Consider the following 17,436-nt stretch of genomic DNA (forward strand, 5'->3'; position numbering starts at 1 on the left):
GCAAAGTGTGGGGAGGAAACATTAAGCCAGATAAAAGAGTTATTCGTACGGTTTAATGTTTATAACCAAGCGATTTATGGGCTGTGGCGGCGTGAGGGATAAGTTTTTTTGTATAAAGTTTAATCATTGTTACTTAATAAAAAGATTTCCTTTACTACGTGACGACGGCGTCGGTCGATCTTACGGTGAAGAATACTGGCCGTCTAGTACGGTACGTCTAGTACAGATTTTGCAATGTTTGAAAACTATAAAAGTTTACGTTTTCTTCTGTCATCTGCATACATTATCTGTCAAAAGTCGCAGAATAGTTTCCGCTAGAGGCGCCACTTTGTATGTGAGAAAACGTAAACTTTCATATTTTCCGACAATCGAACAAACATATACTAGACCCTCTTTACTCTTTACGAAAACGAAAAAATATTACATTTTCTTCTGTCAACTGCATACATTATCTGTCAAAAGTTTTATGACAGTTTCCGATACAGGCACCACTTTGTATATGCTTTATTGTTTTCGTCAAACTCTCAAACCTGTACTAGCCTTGCTGTCAGTCTATACCTACGTCATGTCTTATTAAAGTATGCATGGACGTCTAGTTAAACACTGTAAGTGCTGTGCAGTCTGTGGAAAAGACAGCTAGTAGCATTGACACTCCAAGAGGGGCCAAGTTTCTTGACCTCAGACTGTTCATAAATGTAGATTATTAAAAGCTCAATATTAACACGAAAACGCGTAATACTTACAGAATTTTAATTAATCCGTCATCTTTTAATTACCGTGTCAAGCATTTATTAACACTTCGAAATCAGCGCAATGGCGATTGTTGACAGTATTATCGAAAATTATTGTTGGAGAATTATTATCCGACGGCCGTATTTAAAATATGTGGAATTTTCTGTCGCGTGAATGATAAATTACGATATTATATTAATGTACGGTATTTGGTTATGGATTTATTTGGTGTAATTATTTCAGCCGGATCTACAGGTTTGTGGTCAAATTGTATTGTCATACGTAGGTATTAATTTTAATTATATTAATTATAATTCACACATGATGTATACTCAGACTCGCGCATGAAGGGTTCCGTACCATTGTTTATGTATAAATAGTACATATGCTGCACAATAATAAATAGTACTGCCACAAGTTCTTTTTTAACACTATTTGTGTGAAAAACATAGTAAATTTTTCGGGTGGGTTTTATTAACAGCCATGTACTGTTAATAATGTATTTAATTATTAATTACAACTGTCAAGTTTTCTGATGTTCCCCTCCAATTAACGGATAATACACTCAAGAGAAATGAAAAAGTTCCGATGACATAATAGCATTAACAGGTGGCACTTTTTTTGATCGCCAGGATAATATGGATTTTATAATCACTTAAATAATTACCTATCTATTGATTTCCTCTGCATACTTTAATATTATTATATTAGTACATTCAGTAAAATCTGTCGGTTTCGTGGGTTTTAAGTTTTAAGAAGCTATTGTAATGAAAAACGTACTGCCAATAAACTAATTTGTAGTTTGACAGGGTATATTGTGTAAATAATAATGTAAGGTTTCCGTTTTTACGTGGCACGGAACCCTAAAATTTTTTATTCGACTTTTAAGTAGGTTTGACATCCGAATAAACGAATATAAATGACAATGGGCAAATTGGGACCACCCTCCAATAGCATTAAGACTAACATCGTTGGATAGGTCTTGTCTATAGGAATAACTTTTGCTATGACAGCTTTGTTGTCACAGTTGTCCGATCAGAGATATTTGACTTATAAGTTTCAATACTCGTCAGTTCATCTTACTGCTATTGGAGGCTGGACCACCCTCCAATAGCAGTAAGACTAATGTCGTTGGATAGGTCTTGTCAATAGGAATAACTTTTGCATTGACAGCTTTGTTGTCACAGTTGTCCGTTCAGAGATATTTGACTAATAAGTTCCGATACTCGTCAGTTCATCTTACTGCTATTGGAGGCTGGACCACCCTCCAATAGCAGTAAGACTAATGTCGTTGGATAGGTCTTGTCAATAGGAATAACCTTTGCTTTGACAGTGGCCTCCAATAGCAGTAAGATGAACTGACGAGTATCGGAACTTATAAGTCAAATATCTCTGAACGGACAACTGTGACAACAAAGCTGTCAAAGCAAAAGTTATTCCTATTGACAAGACCTATCCAACGACGATAGTCTTACTGCTATTGGAGGGTGGTCCATCCTCCAATAGCAGTAAGATGAACTGACGAGTATCGGAACTTATAAGTCATATATCTCTGAACGGACAACTGTGACAACAAAGCGTCAAAGCAAAAGTTATTCCTATTGACAAGACCTATCCAACGACATTAGTCTTACTGCTATTGTAGGGTGGTCCAGCCTCCAATAGCAGTAAGATGAACTGACGAGTAACGGAACTTATAAGTCAAATATCTCTAAACGGACAACTGTGACAACAAAGCTGTCAAAGCAAAAGTTATTCCTATTGACAAGACCTATCCAACGACGATAGTCTTACTGCTATTGGAGGGTGGTCCATCCTCCAATAGCAGTAAGATGAACTGACGAGTATCGGAACTTATAAGTCAAATATCTCTGAACGGACAACTGTGACAACAAAGCGTCAAAGCAAAAGTTATTCCTATTGACAAGACCTATACAACGACATTAGTCTTACTGCTATTGGAGGGTGGTCCAGCCTCCAATAGCAGTAAGATGAACTGACGAGTATCGGAACTTATAAGTCAAATATCTCTGAACGGACAACTGTGACAACAAAGCTGTCAAAGCAAAAGTTATTCCTATTGACCAGACCTATCCAACGACGATAGTCTTACTGCTATTGGAGGGTGGTCCATCCTCCAATAGCAGTAAGATGAACTGACGAGTATCGGAACTTATAAGTCATATATCTCTGAACGGACAACTGTGACAACAAAGCTGTCAAAGCAAAAGTTATTCCTATTGACAAGACCTATCCAACGATGTTAGTCTTATTGCTATTGGAGGGTGGTCCCGGCTCCCATATATTTTTGCCCATCTTCTTTTCAAATACCTATATTTCGCACTGTAGACCACATATCACATTACCTGTGGCTTTGTATCATCGGTAAATATGTTCCTAAATTTATAATGGTTTCCACTTAATTAACATAATTCGCTGATAATTGTTTATTATAAACCGAGGCCAAATTAAAGCGACCTAGTGCGTATCAGTGCGTTAATTATGAATATGATATTTAATTTCAATTGAATTATTTATCTAATTTGTGATCTGTTAATTAACATTTCATATTTAACCCATCGATCAATATCCACCACTCGACAAGTTTAGATAAATGGCAGGTATATAGTGGCTGGATGAGGAAGGTCGAGGACAGAGTGTTGTGGCGCTCCTTGGGACGGAGTCCAGAGAGTCCAGGAGGGGACCATTACGGGCTGTTATTATGTTCCGATATGCGTAAATAAAACGAAATCGCAAACTACTCAAGTCATTCAAAACTATGAATTCATAAGCGAAACATTGTTCTTGGGACCTGCCGATAGAAGCATAAGCAACAAATCGATCGGATTCGTTTATCACGCTATCGCAACTCGATTCACCATTATTCGATTATGGCGAGTGCCTAACTACAGTGCCGAGAGCTCTGTATCGGATCCCTGTGAGGCGGCGGAGAATCGTTTGACTCTGTCATAGCACTCGCAACGCTGTAATGACATTCGATAGCTTTAAACAGTGACTGGCAATGTGTCGGTGCAGTCTGCAGTCTGTGGTATGCCTTATCGCGAGCAATATTGCTTTACAGTATAGCTTCAATTTCACTGCTTTAATAGGCAAGTGTTGTGTTATAGTTATTAAAAATAGTTAAAGTTATCTAACAAGTAGGTGTTTCTTTACATGCATAAAAGTTTGAATTAACCTAGAGGTGCTTTGATTTCAAAAACAATCTTATAGACTTATAATATTTCGTTATTTAGACCTATAACTTTTACAGCTATTTGGATAGTGGATTGAATAGGTATGCTACCAATTAAGTTAAAACACTCAGTAAAAATAAATAAAATAGTAAGCGAAAATCCATTTTAAAACAATTGCAGGCTTTTCGGATGCGTGTTGCAACAGCGCTTTTGTGCTTTCACAAGCAGAAATGAAACGATCCAATGGACTCTCATCTCGTTAGAGTTCCGTGTAAAATAAAATATTTTCATATCAATCATTGAAATAATCTAAACACGTATCTATAACTCTATATAACTTTTTGTGTTTCAAAGGTATAGAACAAAATTATAGGCTAATAGGTTTTCAGAGTTCAAAATAAGTTATCCTATATATAGATATTTATCATTTCCTAAAAAGAGTTTTGTTTTGGTTTATTCGGAATTTCCAATATTGTCAACTCTATCGACACAAAGTATACATAGAATCACGGGAACTCGAACCATTCATACCAAAAGACACAAAATTATGCAAACTACTTTGTACTACATATCTACATATATTATATAAAGTGTAATAAGTACATAATATAGATGAAAAGGTTTCTTATTTGTCCGAGTTTGGGTTCTAGTGTGAGTGAAATACTTAGAGTGCAACCCTCCAACACGGGTGCGGGACGTGAGGCGAATGTGATGAAGCCTATTATTAGGCCTAAAATATATTGATTCTGAATTGACTGTATATATGTCGCAGGCATCTGGTTAAATCTCCTTTTTGATTGAACCACTTGCCCGTTCATTGAATGCTGCCGCTATTCAGTTGTATGACTAAAGGACAACTCGTCAAGTCTTTGATTGTACCGTTCGACGTCTTGACTGAACGTCATTCAGCGAAGTCGTTGAATGACATATAGTATAGCAACTTTGTAATGTCTGGTTAGGGTGAACATGACCAGACAATAGTCAACAAAAAGACTATGTTACAAAGCTCTTATCTCACAAATTAACTAAACAATAACAATAAACGTACCTTCATATTGTTGTTCATAATTATCCAGTTTCGCCACAATTTTTTCTTTGAAATTATCCGCCCGCGGCGTAATAATAGGTAAATCCAAGTTGTCACACTATTTTAACACAAATAACGAACTTTAAAGCTAATTTATTTGCAAAAAACTAACAATATAGGTGCTTTTTGTGTCAGCTGTTAGCTGTTAGACGCCATATTTGTGTTGTTCACCACCTGACTGATTTTAAGTCAGCTAACTAGTTGGACGTTTTGTGACGCTTCTACAATCAACGTTCGGCCTAGTCATACAATTTGATAGCGCCATCCAATGAACGCACTAGTGATTCAACCAAATAGGAGATTAAACCAGATGCCTGCGACATATATATACTTATTAAAGTAAGATTGTAAAATATTATAAAACCACGAAGATGTCTTGTACCATCCTTCAGTTAAACATTATACGAGTAAGTTAAACCTACCTCCTTTCACAACAAAGAAAATTAAACGGGTGCCTACTGTGAAGTGACTTCCTCATAACCCGAGCTCGCTTCATGAGGCCTGGGTATTTAGCACTTTAATGTGTCCGTGATAGCAACACTCCTGTTTCAACGGACCAGTTTCTGAGACCTCTTCCACAAAATGCAAGCCGTCTCGCAAGCTCAGAACTCATGGGAGGGCGCGGGTCTTACTATAATGGTGAGAAGCAAACCTTATGTTGACAAACTGCTCTATTATGACGCCTCCTGTAAGCGCTAATGGGCAGGGTCTTTCGTCTCAATATTTGTTCAGTGAAGGATCTCTTAAGAGTTTTATTTGCAGTTGAAAAGATGTGACAATATCTTGGAAGTGTGCTCTTGTAACTCATTATAACGACTTGTTAAACAAGTTGGTATTACTTTCTGGATACAGCGTTGAATCGCAGATTACAGATAAAATAAACATGTTGGTAGTTAGGTAGGTACATGAGAATGAAAGAAATACTTATCATTTAATGTTTAGGTAGAATCAATTCTGAGACTAATAAACTAAAATTTGTTTCAGGTATGTACGAACAACGGACATCCACTGAGTGAGAAACATCTTAGATCATTAGAAACTTGACTCCGTCATGACCTTAAGGGTGCTTTTCCACCAGAGATGTGCTATGCAGCTATGCTGCGAAGATGTGATATCTACGCTACGAAAATATGTGACCGTTTCCACCAATACTACGCTAGGTAGCTGTGCGAGGAAGATGCGCTACGAAGATGCGCCGCCGCAAAGTAGCTGTGCGAGAAAGATGCGCATCTCGAGCTATGCTATGTATCGATAGTAGGGAAACGACGGTCTGCTCTGCACATACATAGCTACACCACTCGCGATTGTCCATAGCACATATCCATAGCACGCATCCATAGCACACATCCATAGCACGCATCATTCCATACAAAAAACATATCTTAGTTGAATCCGTTTCCACCAGTGCTAAGCTATGTGCACCAATAATATGATTGGTGGATATCAAACGCATCCATAGCATCGTAGCATAGCACATCTCTGGTGGAAAAGCACCCTTAATAGGTCGATATTTATCTATCAATCAACTGAATGACTGAAATTGAAATATGTTCCAATTTCCATGAAGTAACTGCAACAAAACTTGCCTTGGATCCAGCGACAAATGTGCGGCCATTTATATCAGTAAGTAACGTTCTAAAACGGTTCGGATAAATATTCGGATATCCGTTTCGTTTGGTCGCGAGCGAGTCACGTGCTGAATTTATTCGATTGCCTCCAGACGTGCTGTTTCCTCACGCCGAGTCCTGCACTGGCTGTCTTATTTAATTTTATTTGTATTTTTAACGCATTAAATAAGTTCGTGGTTACCCGCATTCAGGATTTCCACTTGAGAACTACGGATTTTGTCAGCTTCAGTATATACTGACTATCAACCACGGTGATGAAAGAAATATAATAATCGATTTATTTTAAATAAAATAATTTAAAAGTTCTAAATTATTATCCATAAGGAAACTTGCCAAGAACAGATAAAAGAAAAGTCTAATTGAAAAGCAAAGAATGTGCCCTTTCATTCAAACCTTCTTAAAGTTTTCCCAACGCCTGAATGAATAGGATCTTCAAAGAGCTCTATAAATTTACCTTTCTTTGTACTTTGATCAAAGTTTTCTTTGCCAAACAAATATAAACTTTACGTAGTATGACTTACGGCATTTTTAGCAGCATAGTTGCGTATTTTCTTTGTGAAATTTCCATCCGGCCGTCCCTGCGTGAGAGGGATGCCTTTGAGAAGGCGTGAATTGACACAATATCGTCCTTTGGGAGTTAACCAGCATGAAACTTGGCTGGAGTACATCGCTTAAAAGTTTCGTCTCGAAAACTCTTTTATAAAGTTAACCGAAAAACGACCTCACTCCACGGAATCATTCGAATTATAAACAAACTCAATTTTTTTAGATCGTATTTTTTCTTGGGTTTCCGTATGTTAACCCTGCAGCTTTGTTAGCGAAGCATATTATATTTCAGACGAAACACTGTATGATTATGTTCTTACCGCACGTGTATATTTATCCTTATAAGCATGCCACACCCTGATATCATATGCAAAATGTGGAAGGCAGGGTCGGGTTAAGCCGCTGATATAAATCACACGTGTCTACATTAATGGACCCCCGTCAGCTTGGGTTAATAGTGACCAGCCGCAATGGCGGTGATGGACCGACTTCTAGGGAAATTTGGTTAAAGGAAAACTTGTGTAATTAAAACATCATTAGTTTATTATAGAAACTGCCTACTTGAGTTGAAACATTCACCCTTATTTGGTTTGAATGGCAATGGTGTATATTTTCATTAATATTAATTACCTTTTGAGCCTTGTCGTGCGGTTGCCGTTGTAGCTAACGCACAATATGAATGAAAGATTCAACCACCAATTTTTACTACATATCAGATACATAATTATGCAAATCTTTCACAGTCACACCAGTTTATAAAGAAGCGATCGAAACCAAAGTATATTTTACACCCTTGTTTACTCCACTGGCCGTTTAGAGTTTATGTTCATTGTTATTGTCGCTGTGTCTTAAGGTACTCTCTCCCCTTTATGATAGCTCTTCATGAACTCTTGACGAAGCCGTTAAAGCGAACTTATTACAGCTCTGTTCTGTAATGTGTGTTGTTATAAACGGCGGTTACGTGGCATGTCGGTTAGCTGATTTACTGTTAGAACTGCTCACTTCAGCGGCACGACTTAATTGTGAGTGATTTATTTTACTTAGTGGCAACCTTGCTTTATCTAATGGTAAAATAGAACGATTTGTTACATAGAATACATGTGATAAGTCTCACGTACAGCTATTTGAAACTATTTATTCTAAAAGGGTTGCAATAAAGAGTAGTCACAATTTTATGTACTCGTATAATAATTCAGTCTCTCATCTTATTCTTTATATTTTATGTAAGTACACTTACAACTTCTTAAAAGTACCTACTATTACCTACAATAAATTTAAGATATACGCAATTAAATATACCTGCAATAGAACACCCAAAGACAACGTGGTTGATGAATCAGGAACATTTGGTGGCGTTATGGGATCTATCTCACCATTTATCCTGAAAAAAATATAATATATTTTAGTAGAAATATAATATCGATGTATAAATAGTGGTGAAAATGCGTCGGTAAAATATGAAATGATAAAATATTCAGTGCTATAAATTGGGAAACTTTCCTGTCCTTATATCAGTTAAGAACAGTTAGTATCTAAAATACCCCTCAATGACTTCCTTAGTACTGCTTTTATTGCATAATAAAGATACCGAATGTATCTAAATCATGAAGCCAAAACATACTGATAATAAAAACGTGTTAGTTGAGTGTCTGTAAGTTGTTACTTTTTTATACTAACTGATTGTTTTATTTCGTTATATAAATCAGTATGACTGTTTAACTACGCGTCTAGTACATATTATGTTGGGTCAGAAAGAACTTTTTTCTAAAAAGAGTAATATGTATGATTATAAAAAAAATATATATCAAATATACTCACTCTTCCTCCATATAACCGAAAGCTTCAATAATATAATCGTTGACGAGCTCCTTAGCATCGTCCGTGATTATGAAGTCTGAATGCGTGAAGGTCTCCCGAGCGACTTTGCGCGCTACGGCATTGGGCATAGCGTCCACCATGGCTAGCACATCCCGCTCATCCACCAGGTAGTCAGACACTGTGTAGTGCATCGTCGTATTCACTGTTATAAGACTGAGGTTGTATAAAGGGGGTGCCTCGGTGCCGTATGCTTGGACGTTGCCTGGTCCCAGGTCCCAACGTCTGAACAGTTTGGACGCGATGTTTTGACCGTAATGCGCGAATTGCTTTATAGAAGCGCCGCCGTTGGCGCCCGCTAGTTGTGATATTATGTTGCTTACATCCTGAAAAAGATAATAATAAAGACAGTACAGTAAACCTCTCAGTAACATTGTCACTCTTCCACATAATACATGTTTACAAGCAGTGACAAAATTTTAAACCAACTAAATATTACAAGGGCCTTACCACAAAAACTTAGATAGTAGGTATTTAACAGATGTTTAGCGCTTTCAAATGCCTACGAAATCTGTCAAATTTTGTTTTAAATACTTGTTAAACAGTGTTTAGAGTTTTTTGTGAAGTAGTGTGACGTCATCATAGAAAAACGTTAAAGGGTTCAAACTCCATACTCAATGGAAGTTTAGTAACCCTTATTTCATAACTTATTACCTACCATTTGCAAAAACCTGAACAAATACGAGTACTTACAGGTTGTTCATTATTCCGCATCATCGTGACAGTGTTACAGAATGGTTGCACAGCAGCGTCAGTAGAGTTGCAATCGACATTGGTTCTTGAGCGAGGAAACAGCAAGTCCGTTAGCGAGTTCACAGTAAACGAGGCCCGCACCACTTCCACTACACCGTAGCTTAATGCTAAAGCCTGGAAAAAGTATATTTTTCGTATGAAACATCAATATCTTATTACGTATATACATACACTTACATAGCGCATAGGTATTATAGCTAACTTACATAAATCTCATTACTAGACTGCGATATAGTGGCGAGTCGAATATCCGGGAAATGAGCCATATACCCGACCCCGGCCAACAGATGAGCCGAATAGAACTTGTCATTATATTCCGGGAGCATAGAATTCAGGACTAAGAACGCCGTCCCTCCCTGCGAATGGCCGATGTAGTGGAGTTTGTCGAAGGCGGTGGTGGTTAGGACGTAGTCGATCATGGCGGGGAGGTCGCGGAGGCCTATCTCCTCCCAGCTGAAGTCGAAGAAGGCGATGGCGTCGGTGTCGGGGTCCAGCGTGGCGTGCGCGCGGGACTGCCGGTTGCCGCGCGCGTTGCCGAGCCACACGTCGTAGCCCGCGTCGGCTAAATTGAAGCCTGTGAAGTAAAAGTAAAAGTTGTGTTATCGTTTAAATTTTTCCAGTTTCTGCCGCTATTAAATATTAGAGTTCTGGGTAGGGTACTGTCTTCACGAACATGTGACCTTTTGCGACCATTGCGATGTGATAAAAACATAAAATGGCAATTAAATACTTAAGTATATTAAACAATACTTAGGATAGTCTGACTTATGATACTAAAATTCATGAAACTCCAGTCAAAACCAAGTAGAACACATGACTGACAAACAATCCTAAAAACTCATTCATAACACCAACAACCATACCTAAAGCGAACTCAGGCGCCTGCTGCACAAACGCGCTCGACGTGCCCGTGAGGCCGTGCATGATGAAGACAGGGGTCCTCCGCACTCCTGACGGGGCTCCCTTGCCGTGTGGGATCCGGTGCAGCGTCAGCAGGTAGCCGTCACTGGTCGCCACGCGGTGAGACTCCTGGGGGTACCCTGCGCCGGTGATCAGGGATGCCTGCGGGGGATGTTGTTTATACTTTTGCATCCGAAGTCGCGTGCGTACAATAAGAAGAATCTTAATGTCTAATTTCACGGGATTGAATCGGATCGGTTAGTGATGGAAAGTATAATACAGGGGTAGAATCTAATACTTCATCACCAACGCGCATCTACCCGGTAGATGCGCGTTGGTGATGAAGTGGCAGTGTTCGAGCTACCAGTAATATACTGCCGTTTGCAAAGTTGATTTACGAGTAATTTCGGAACTTATTCCAGTTCATTGGATTTTCTTATGATCATTTTATTAAGGACTAAGGTTATACGTTAAAATACTTACAGTTTGTGATTTTGTAAAGACATCTTCTGAATTGCCATGTCCAAGCTGTGGCTCAGTAGGCAAAGCTGTAAGAAGTCCCAGGTTCAACACTAAACACCAACAGGTTATCTCTACTAAACCGGCCATCGCACCCAACACCAAATTCGCAATGATTTCGGACGAAAAAAACCTTGTGTATTTGTTTATCAGCATAGATGATAATGCTAATACATTTATGACTTGCCATTTATGGTCTCGTGCTTATTGATATGTAAAAAAGGAAATATTAGTAAATCGTCATATTTATATTATTCAAAAATATATTTACAGGTTATTTACAACTTATCTGTGTTAAATTAATCTTAGCATAACGTTTATATTTAAAACCCTATGTACTTACAACTAAAGTATGTGCGTCAGTCTAACCAATAAACACTTGATTCAATTTATATTCTTCCCAAGACATACAAGACCAGTATAGAAACATGTGACAACACGCCCAGGGTCAGCGTGGATGATGAGCCGGGTACATCAGGTGGTGAGATGGATATCACTTCTTCTGGCAGCAAGGCAGGCGGTTCTGTCTCTGAGGCAGGGGCATCTGTCTGCGAGGCTGGAACTTCTTCTGTGTTAGCCTCATCTCTCCTGAAATATAGATAATGGTTACCAATACAATACACAGCTTACTTGATAACTGCCTATCGTTATGGCCCAAAATACTGTTATTTAATTTAAAAATATAAACGAGTCCTAACTTTAACTTTTATTATAGGGTAGACTTTTCTACCAATCTATTATGTTTGTAGAGTAGTAAAAAGTAGTTTAATGTATTGTAAATATGTAGCGATAAGTAGTCTTAAGGGTCAAAAATAGATAAAATAGCACTACTATTACAATCAGTCTGTCAAGTTGTTATAAATTACTAAAATTAAATATTCATAATTCAATCAATTAGCGGTAAATAATCCAACTAGATTAAGTTTTCAAATTAGAATTAAAACTGGCATGGGCATCATTCGCGCTTGAGGTGATTTGATTTATCATTTAAGCCTGGTAAGTTAGTTAGGTTTTAAATGTAGGTAGGTATTTGAGTTCTAAAATTAATGATTAATTAGGTATAATAAATGTCCATTCAATCACAACTCCTCCTGCACACGTTTCTGATAAACGAATAAGATTTTAAAATTAATTTGTTTTAAAACAATTGATAACTTACTCTTTCTCCATTAATCCTATAGCTTCAATAATGTAGTCTGTCACAAGCTCTTTCGCGTCGTCAGTTACAACGAAGTCCACGTGTTGGAACGTGTCTCTGGCCACTCTCCTTGCTCTAGTGTTCGGCATCACTTGAACCATATCTAAAACATCTCGTTCGTCCAGCAGGTTATCCGCCACAGTGTAATGCATCGTAGTATTCACTGTTATCAAACTGATGTCATAAATTGGGGGATCGTCTGTCCCGTACACGGCAACATTTCTTCTTCGACCAAAGTCCCACCTTCTAAATGCTTTCGCAGCTATATTTTGGCCGTAATGAGCGTACTGTTTCACAGCAGCTCCTCCAAATATTCCTATTTGTTCGGTCGGAACACTATCTTCTTTCTGTAAAGGAAAAGAATCATTATCATCTTACGTCGTTTAAAACAACATAAACAATAATACCTACTGCTCAGTAAGTACTTACATTTTGTCTATCATTACGCAAAAGATTTATAGCATCACAGATATCTCCTGATAATGTACAATCGACGTTTACTCTTGTAAGAGGAAACAGCCAATCAGGAAGCGAAGTGGAGTTAGAGTCCGGTGGAAATATCTCCACAAAGCCAAGTCTTCTCGCCATGGTCTGAAACAAATATTAACTCAATTAATTAAACATTTAACACGACAAATATACCTAGTTCAATAAAATCAATGTTAAAGTTTAACTTACGTATAGAGTATTTGTCCTTTGCGCCAACGCTCCTAAATTTGCATCAGGGAAGTACGTCATATACCCGACTCCGGCCAGCAAGTGAGCGGAATAGAACTTGTCATTGTACTGTGGCATCATGGAATTCAGCACCAAGAACACGGTTCCTCCTTGCGAGTGTCCTATGTAGATAGATAGATAGATAATTATTTATTGCACACAAACAGAAATTACACAAGGCATAACATAGACGGCACAATTGGCAGCCTTGTTACGAAGAGTAATTTTTACCAGACTATCTCGAAGGATAGAAATTATACAAGAAAAGGGGAAAGTAGGAAAAATTACCTATGTAGTGCAGTTTCTGGTGCCCGGTGGTGGTAAGAACGTAGTCGATCATGGCGGGCAGGTCGCGCTGGCCGATGTCGTCCCAGCTGAAGTCGAAGAACTCCAGCTTGTCCTGGTCCGGGTCGAGCGTGGTGTGCGCGCGTGAGTTGCGGTTGCCGCGCGCGTTGCCCAGCCACACGTCGTAGCCGGCGTCGGCGAGGTTAAACCCTGTAGAAAGTCAGAATGAGTTTGATGAGTTTGAGTAAAAGTTGCATTGTAATGAGGGTGACTCCGAAGTTCTTTTTATGTCGACCCTAAGGCGGTTCACACACTACACGGCCTCACCGCGCGGATTGCCGATTTTCCAGAGCAAATTGCCGCGGAAGTGTGTGCGGGTAAGAGTTTTTTCTATGGAAACTGTCATTTTTGCATACAATGAAATCCACCAAGCGCGGTGTGCATTGAAGTGTGTGAATCGTTTGCCCGTGTGTCCACTTACCCATAGAAAGCTCAGGTCCTTGCTGCACATAAGCGGTAGAGGTGGCCATGAGGCCGTGCATCATGAACACGGGTGTCCCCCGCACACCCGAGGCGGCGCCGCGCCCGTGAGGGATGCGGTGTAGTTGCAGGATGTAGCCGTCCCCCGTCACCACATGGTGGGTCTCCTCGGGGAACCCTGCCGCCACTATGTGAGATGCCTGGGGAAAAGCGGGGGTGAATGAACTGACACGTCTATCACGAAAGGCTGTGATGTGAAAGGTAACTTTAGTTTATATTATGGATTTAATGGTGGGAAATTACATACAATAAAATACAGTGCGAGTAGAAACCAGTTTCTCGCGCCGGACTTTAGCTCCCTATTCAGGGACAGCTAGGCTAATACGTCACTAAAATCACTGACCACAACACCAAAACGAAGCAGCCACTTATCAGTTGCCTCCTCCGCTCTCACATCTTCAAGCGTCAAAAATATCAGATGCTAATTACACAAATCTCCTGTCAAAGGTGTAAAGGCCTTTCATAATAGAGCGAGAATAACAGCATAGTGGCCTAAATGCACTTACAGTTTGATCAACTCTGTTTGACACACCGGGTAGCGATGGAACCTGGGACCGCTCCCTCGGCGGCAGAGCACTCAACAACCCCAGATTGAGCACAATTGCCACACACCATCTCATCAACAGAGCCGTCATCGTAACAAACACTCAAATGATTCAAAGAATCTCCCGCGGACTTTTTAATAACTTGCCGTTTATCAGTGTAGTTGCTGCTAATACTATTGTTAAGTCACTCACGTATTTATGGCCTAGGTTTCGGTGTGGTTAATCTTTGTTATAATTATAATTTACAACTCGTATGAAAATATTTACGATGTCGTGTTTGGGCACAGTAATTATTGACTTATAATTAATTTATGGTGCGGGTATTTTAATGTTGTCCGCACTATCCACGATATAAAATATTCTCCGTCGATTCAACGTCAAAAACTATCTATGGCCACTGTTGTATCGTAACTGAACTAGTTTCTTGATAATATAGATCTTCAGATTTGTTTTGTGATAAGAAAATGATAACATCTAGAATTTGGTTCATCTGAATATGCTCTTATAAATAAGGCCGGGGTCTCCTATTTCTCGTCGTAGGTTGCGTCCGGCGTCACGCCGTAGGCCGCGTCACGATGCTCATGACATCTACGCGCCAACGTCGGCGTGTGAGGGAGACCGCATCAGTACATTTCTATAGTGAGCATTGTGACGCGGCCTACGGCGTGACGCTGGACGCGAACTACGGCGTAAATAGGAGACCCAGGCCTAACAAAAACAATCTGCGTCTTTGCTTTATGTTACCAAATAAATAATAAGTATATCTTAAAAGAGAAGTTAGATATAAAGGTTAGAGATCTTAAATATATTTCAATTCTAGGGTCGGGGAAAAACTACTTACACATGATAAGTAATTTATATCTGATTCTTTATTATAATATTATCTCGAGATGAGCCAGCCGGGGACCTTATATTTTTCTTATACCATATTTTTCGATACCTAAGAAAGCGGTAGCATCGCCTTACACCCTCACTTATTACTCTATAAATAAGCATTTGCGGCTTTACTGCGAAATATTTACCCCCACGCCGTGTATCTAGGCAATTTATGATTTTGTTACGCAGAATACATATTGTAGTCAGGGCTTTTTGGCCACTGAAAGCGCCTGAATTTATTGCACCAGCAACATTTGCCTTCCGAACTAGGCTAAGTAATATTATAATAGTACTCTAGAAGCATAATATTGTGTATTTTGGGAGTATTTTTCACTATGATACAAATACACAGTGCAGCAAAAAGCGGATGACGCATATGTGATTCCCCTCTGAATACCTGTTAGGCCGTTAAGGCCGTGGTATACACGACTCATAACGTCATTAGTATGTACCTACCTCTCCTATGCTGAGATATAAGCCCTCGAAGTTTTAATTAATAATAACGAAACGAATGAGTTTCCCTAGTTTTCCTACTTGGAGTATGAGAGACTCCGACAAGAGGTATGTAAAGTAAAACTAAATAATTAATCGTACGAGTAGGTACTTTTATAATGATGCCAGAACATTACCGTCAGCTCAAACTACTCGCAACATATTTGAGCTCGTGGAGCACTCAAATGAAACACTAATACACAACGACAATAAAACGACACCTGCCACTACCTCTATATTAAATCGTTTCAGATTTAAAAGGAGAAAGAAAAAATAGAGCCTTTGTTCTTCTGCAAATTGCGAGTGTCCGCGCTGGCACGTCCGACCCGGGCCCGGCCGCTTCTACCGCTTGATTGGACCTACAATATTTAACTTTCATATTTTCTTTCGCATCCTTATATAAAATTTTAGCCTGTTTCTAAAAGAATCCTTCCATAATGCTAATGTTTGTGACATTATTAACCCAAAAGATAAGTGTTTATGAAACGGTATTAATTATAAGATTATTTTTCAATCTTCTCCTTTCTCAAATAGATTGTCATATTTCCTGTCAGCAATATCTCCCAGTTGGCAACAGCTCTAAAACTATTGGGTCAATTCCTGAAGATCTCACACGTCTAAACTCACAGCCAAGCTGAAGTAAATCGTGTCAAGAGGGTGCCAATTGGTCTGGTCACCAAATGAAACTGTCTTTTATATCTTACTGTATATTCAGCTCTTCACTTACTCCAGACGTTTTAGGACCTCACTAAAGTCTGGGCGGTCTGAGTTTGGGGCTGTTTTATGTCGGGGTAGCTAGCTGTTTGTGCTGGATGTGAGTGAGTTGTGCAGTTACTCATTTACTGGTATCGTCTAAAGTTATTAGCTGATGTAGGGCTTTGGGCGGCGGGAAGAGTGGAAAGGTCCATTTGGTAATTTGTTCCCACTTTCTAGGTAAGTGAATTTGATGCACTTGTTTTTATACACATTTATATAGGAGTTTTAGTTTTAGCTACTTATGTTATATTCAGAATCGGAATTGATACAGTAGCGTTTAATAAGTCTTCATAAGTTCTGCATTTCTATACGAAGTAACGTTAAGAAATATACGATATCAAACTATTTAATAATCAAAGTTAGTGTAGACCACCTTTTATGATTCTAATTCAGTATTTTAGAAATTAGCATAAAATTCATTAGTTGAAAAGATTATAAGGGTAGATAAGCACACACGAATCAAATCCAAATTTGTATGATTATATTTAAATTAGCTGCGTGAATCCTTATATAGGTAAATATACAGAACTCATCAGCGACGCTAACCTTTCCTATGTAATATGAAATGATTTGCGTATTTGATACATATGTACCTTTATGATGATTCTACTTATATCTATAACTTATTTGAAGACTCTCATGGGTTAAGTAGTCAAGTCTTACACAGTATTGCAGGCAATTAGTCACAAATGTTTCTGAACAGCAAAGTTGTAGCAGCAATGCGCAATTGTCCAAGCAGTAGTAGTTAGAACTTATCCAGAATGAAGGTTGAAAAACTACTAAGTAGTACACC

General features: G+C 38.8%; 3 protein-coding genes across 4 annotated transcripts in view; 1 reads left to right on the forward strand and 2 right to left on the reverse strand.

Moving 5' to 3' along the window:
• LOC105385486 (syndecan) overlaps window positions 1-17,436 on the forward strand; it is a 156,083-nt gene that overhangs the window by 57,994 nt on the left and 80,653 nt on the right. The window lies entirely within an intron of this gene.
• On the reverse strand, window positions 8,386-11,359 carry LOC105385485 (lipase 3). The gene is made up of 6 exons (XM_011555875.3): window positions 11,199-11,359; window positions 10,679-10,877; window positions 10,022-10,389; window positions 9,756-9,929; window positions 9,006-9,388; window positions 8,386-8,568 (listed from the first exon to the last, which is right to left on the reverse strand). The coding sequence occupies exons 1-6, from the start codon at window positions 11,322-11,324 to the stop codon at window positions 8,451-8,453; spliced, it is 1,368 nt and encodes a 455-aa protein (XP_011554177.3). The 5' UTR covers window positions 11,325-11,359; the 3' UTR covers window positions 8,386-8,450.
• LOC119692345 (lipase 3) lies at window positions 11,484-14,937 on the reverse strand. The gene is made up of 7 exons (XM_038112618.2): window positions 14,481-14,937; window positions 13,916-14,114; window positions 13,438-13,644; window positions 13,111-13,271; window positions 12,862-13,023; window positions 12,394-12,779; window positions 11,484-11,822 (listed from the first exon to the last, which is right to left on the reverse strand). Exons 1-7 carry the CDS (start codon window positions 14,607-14,609, stop codon window positions 11,624-11,626), a joined length of 1,443 nt encoding a protein of 480 aa, XP_037968546.2. The 5' UTR covers window positions 14,610-14,937; the 3' UTR covers window positions 11,484-11,623.

The sequence above is a fragment of the Plutella xylostella genome, chromosome 5 (genome assembly GCF_932276165.1).
Source record: "Plutella xylostella chromosome 5, ilPluXylo3.1, whole genome shotgun sequence".
NCBI classification, from domain to species: Eukaryota; Metazoa; Arthropoda; class Insecta; order Lepidoptera; family Plutellidae; genus Plutella; species Plutella xylostella.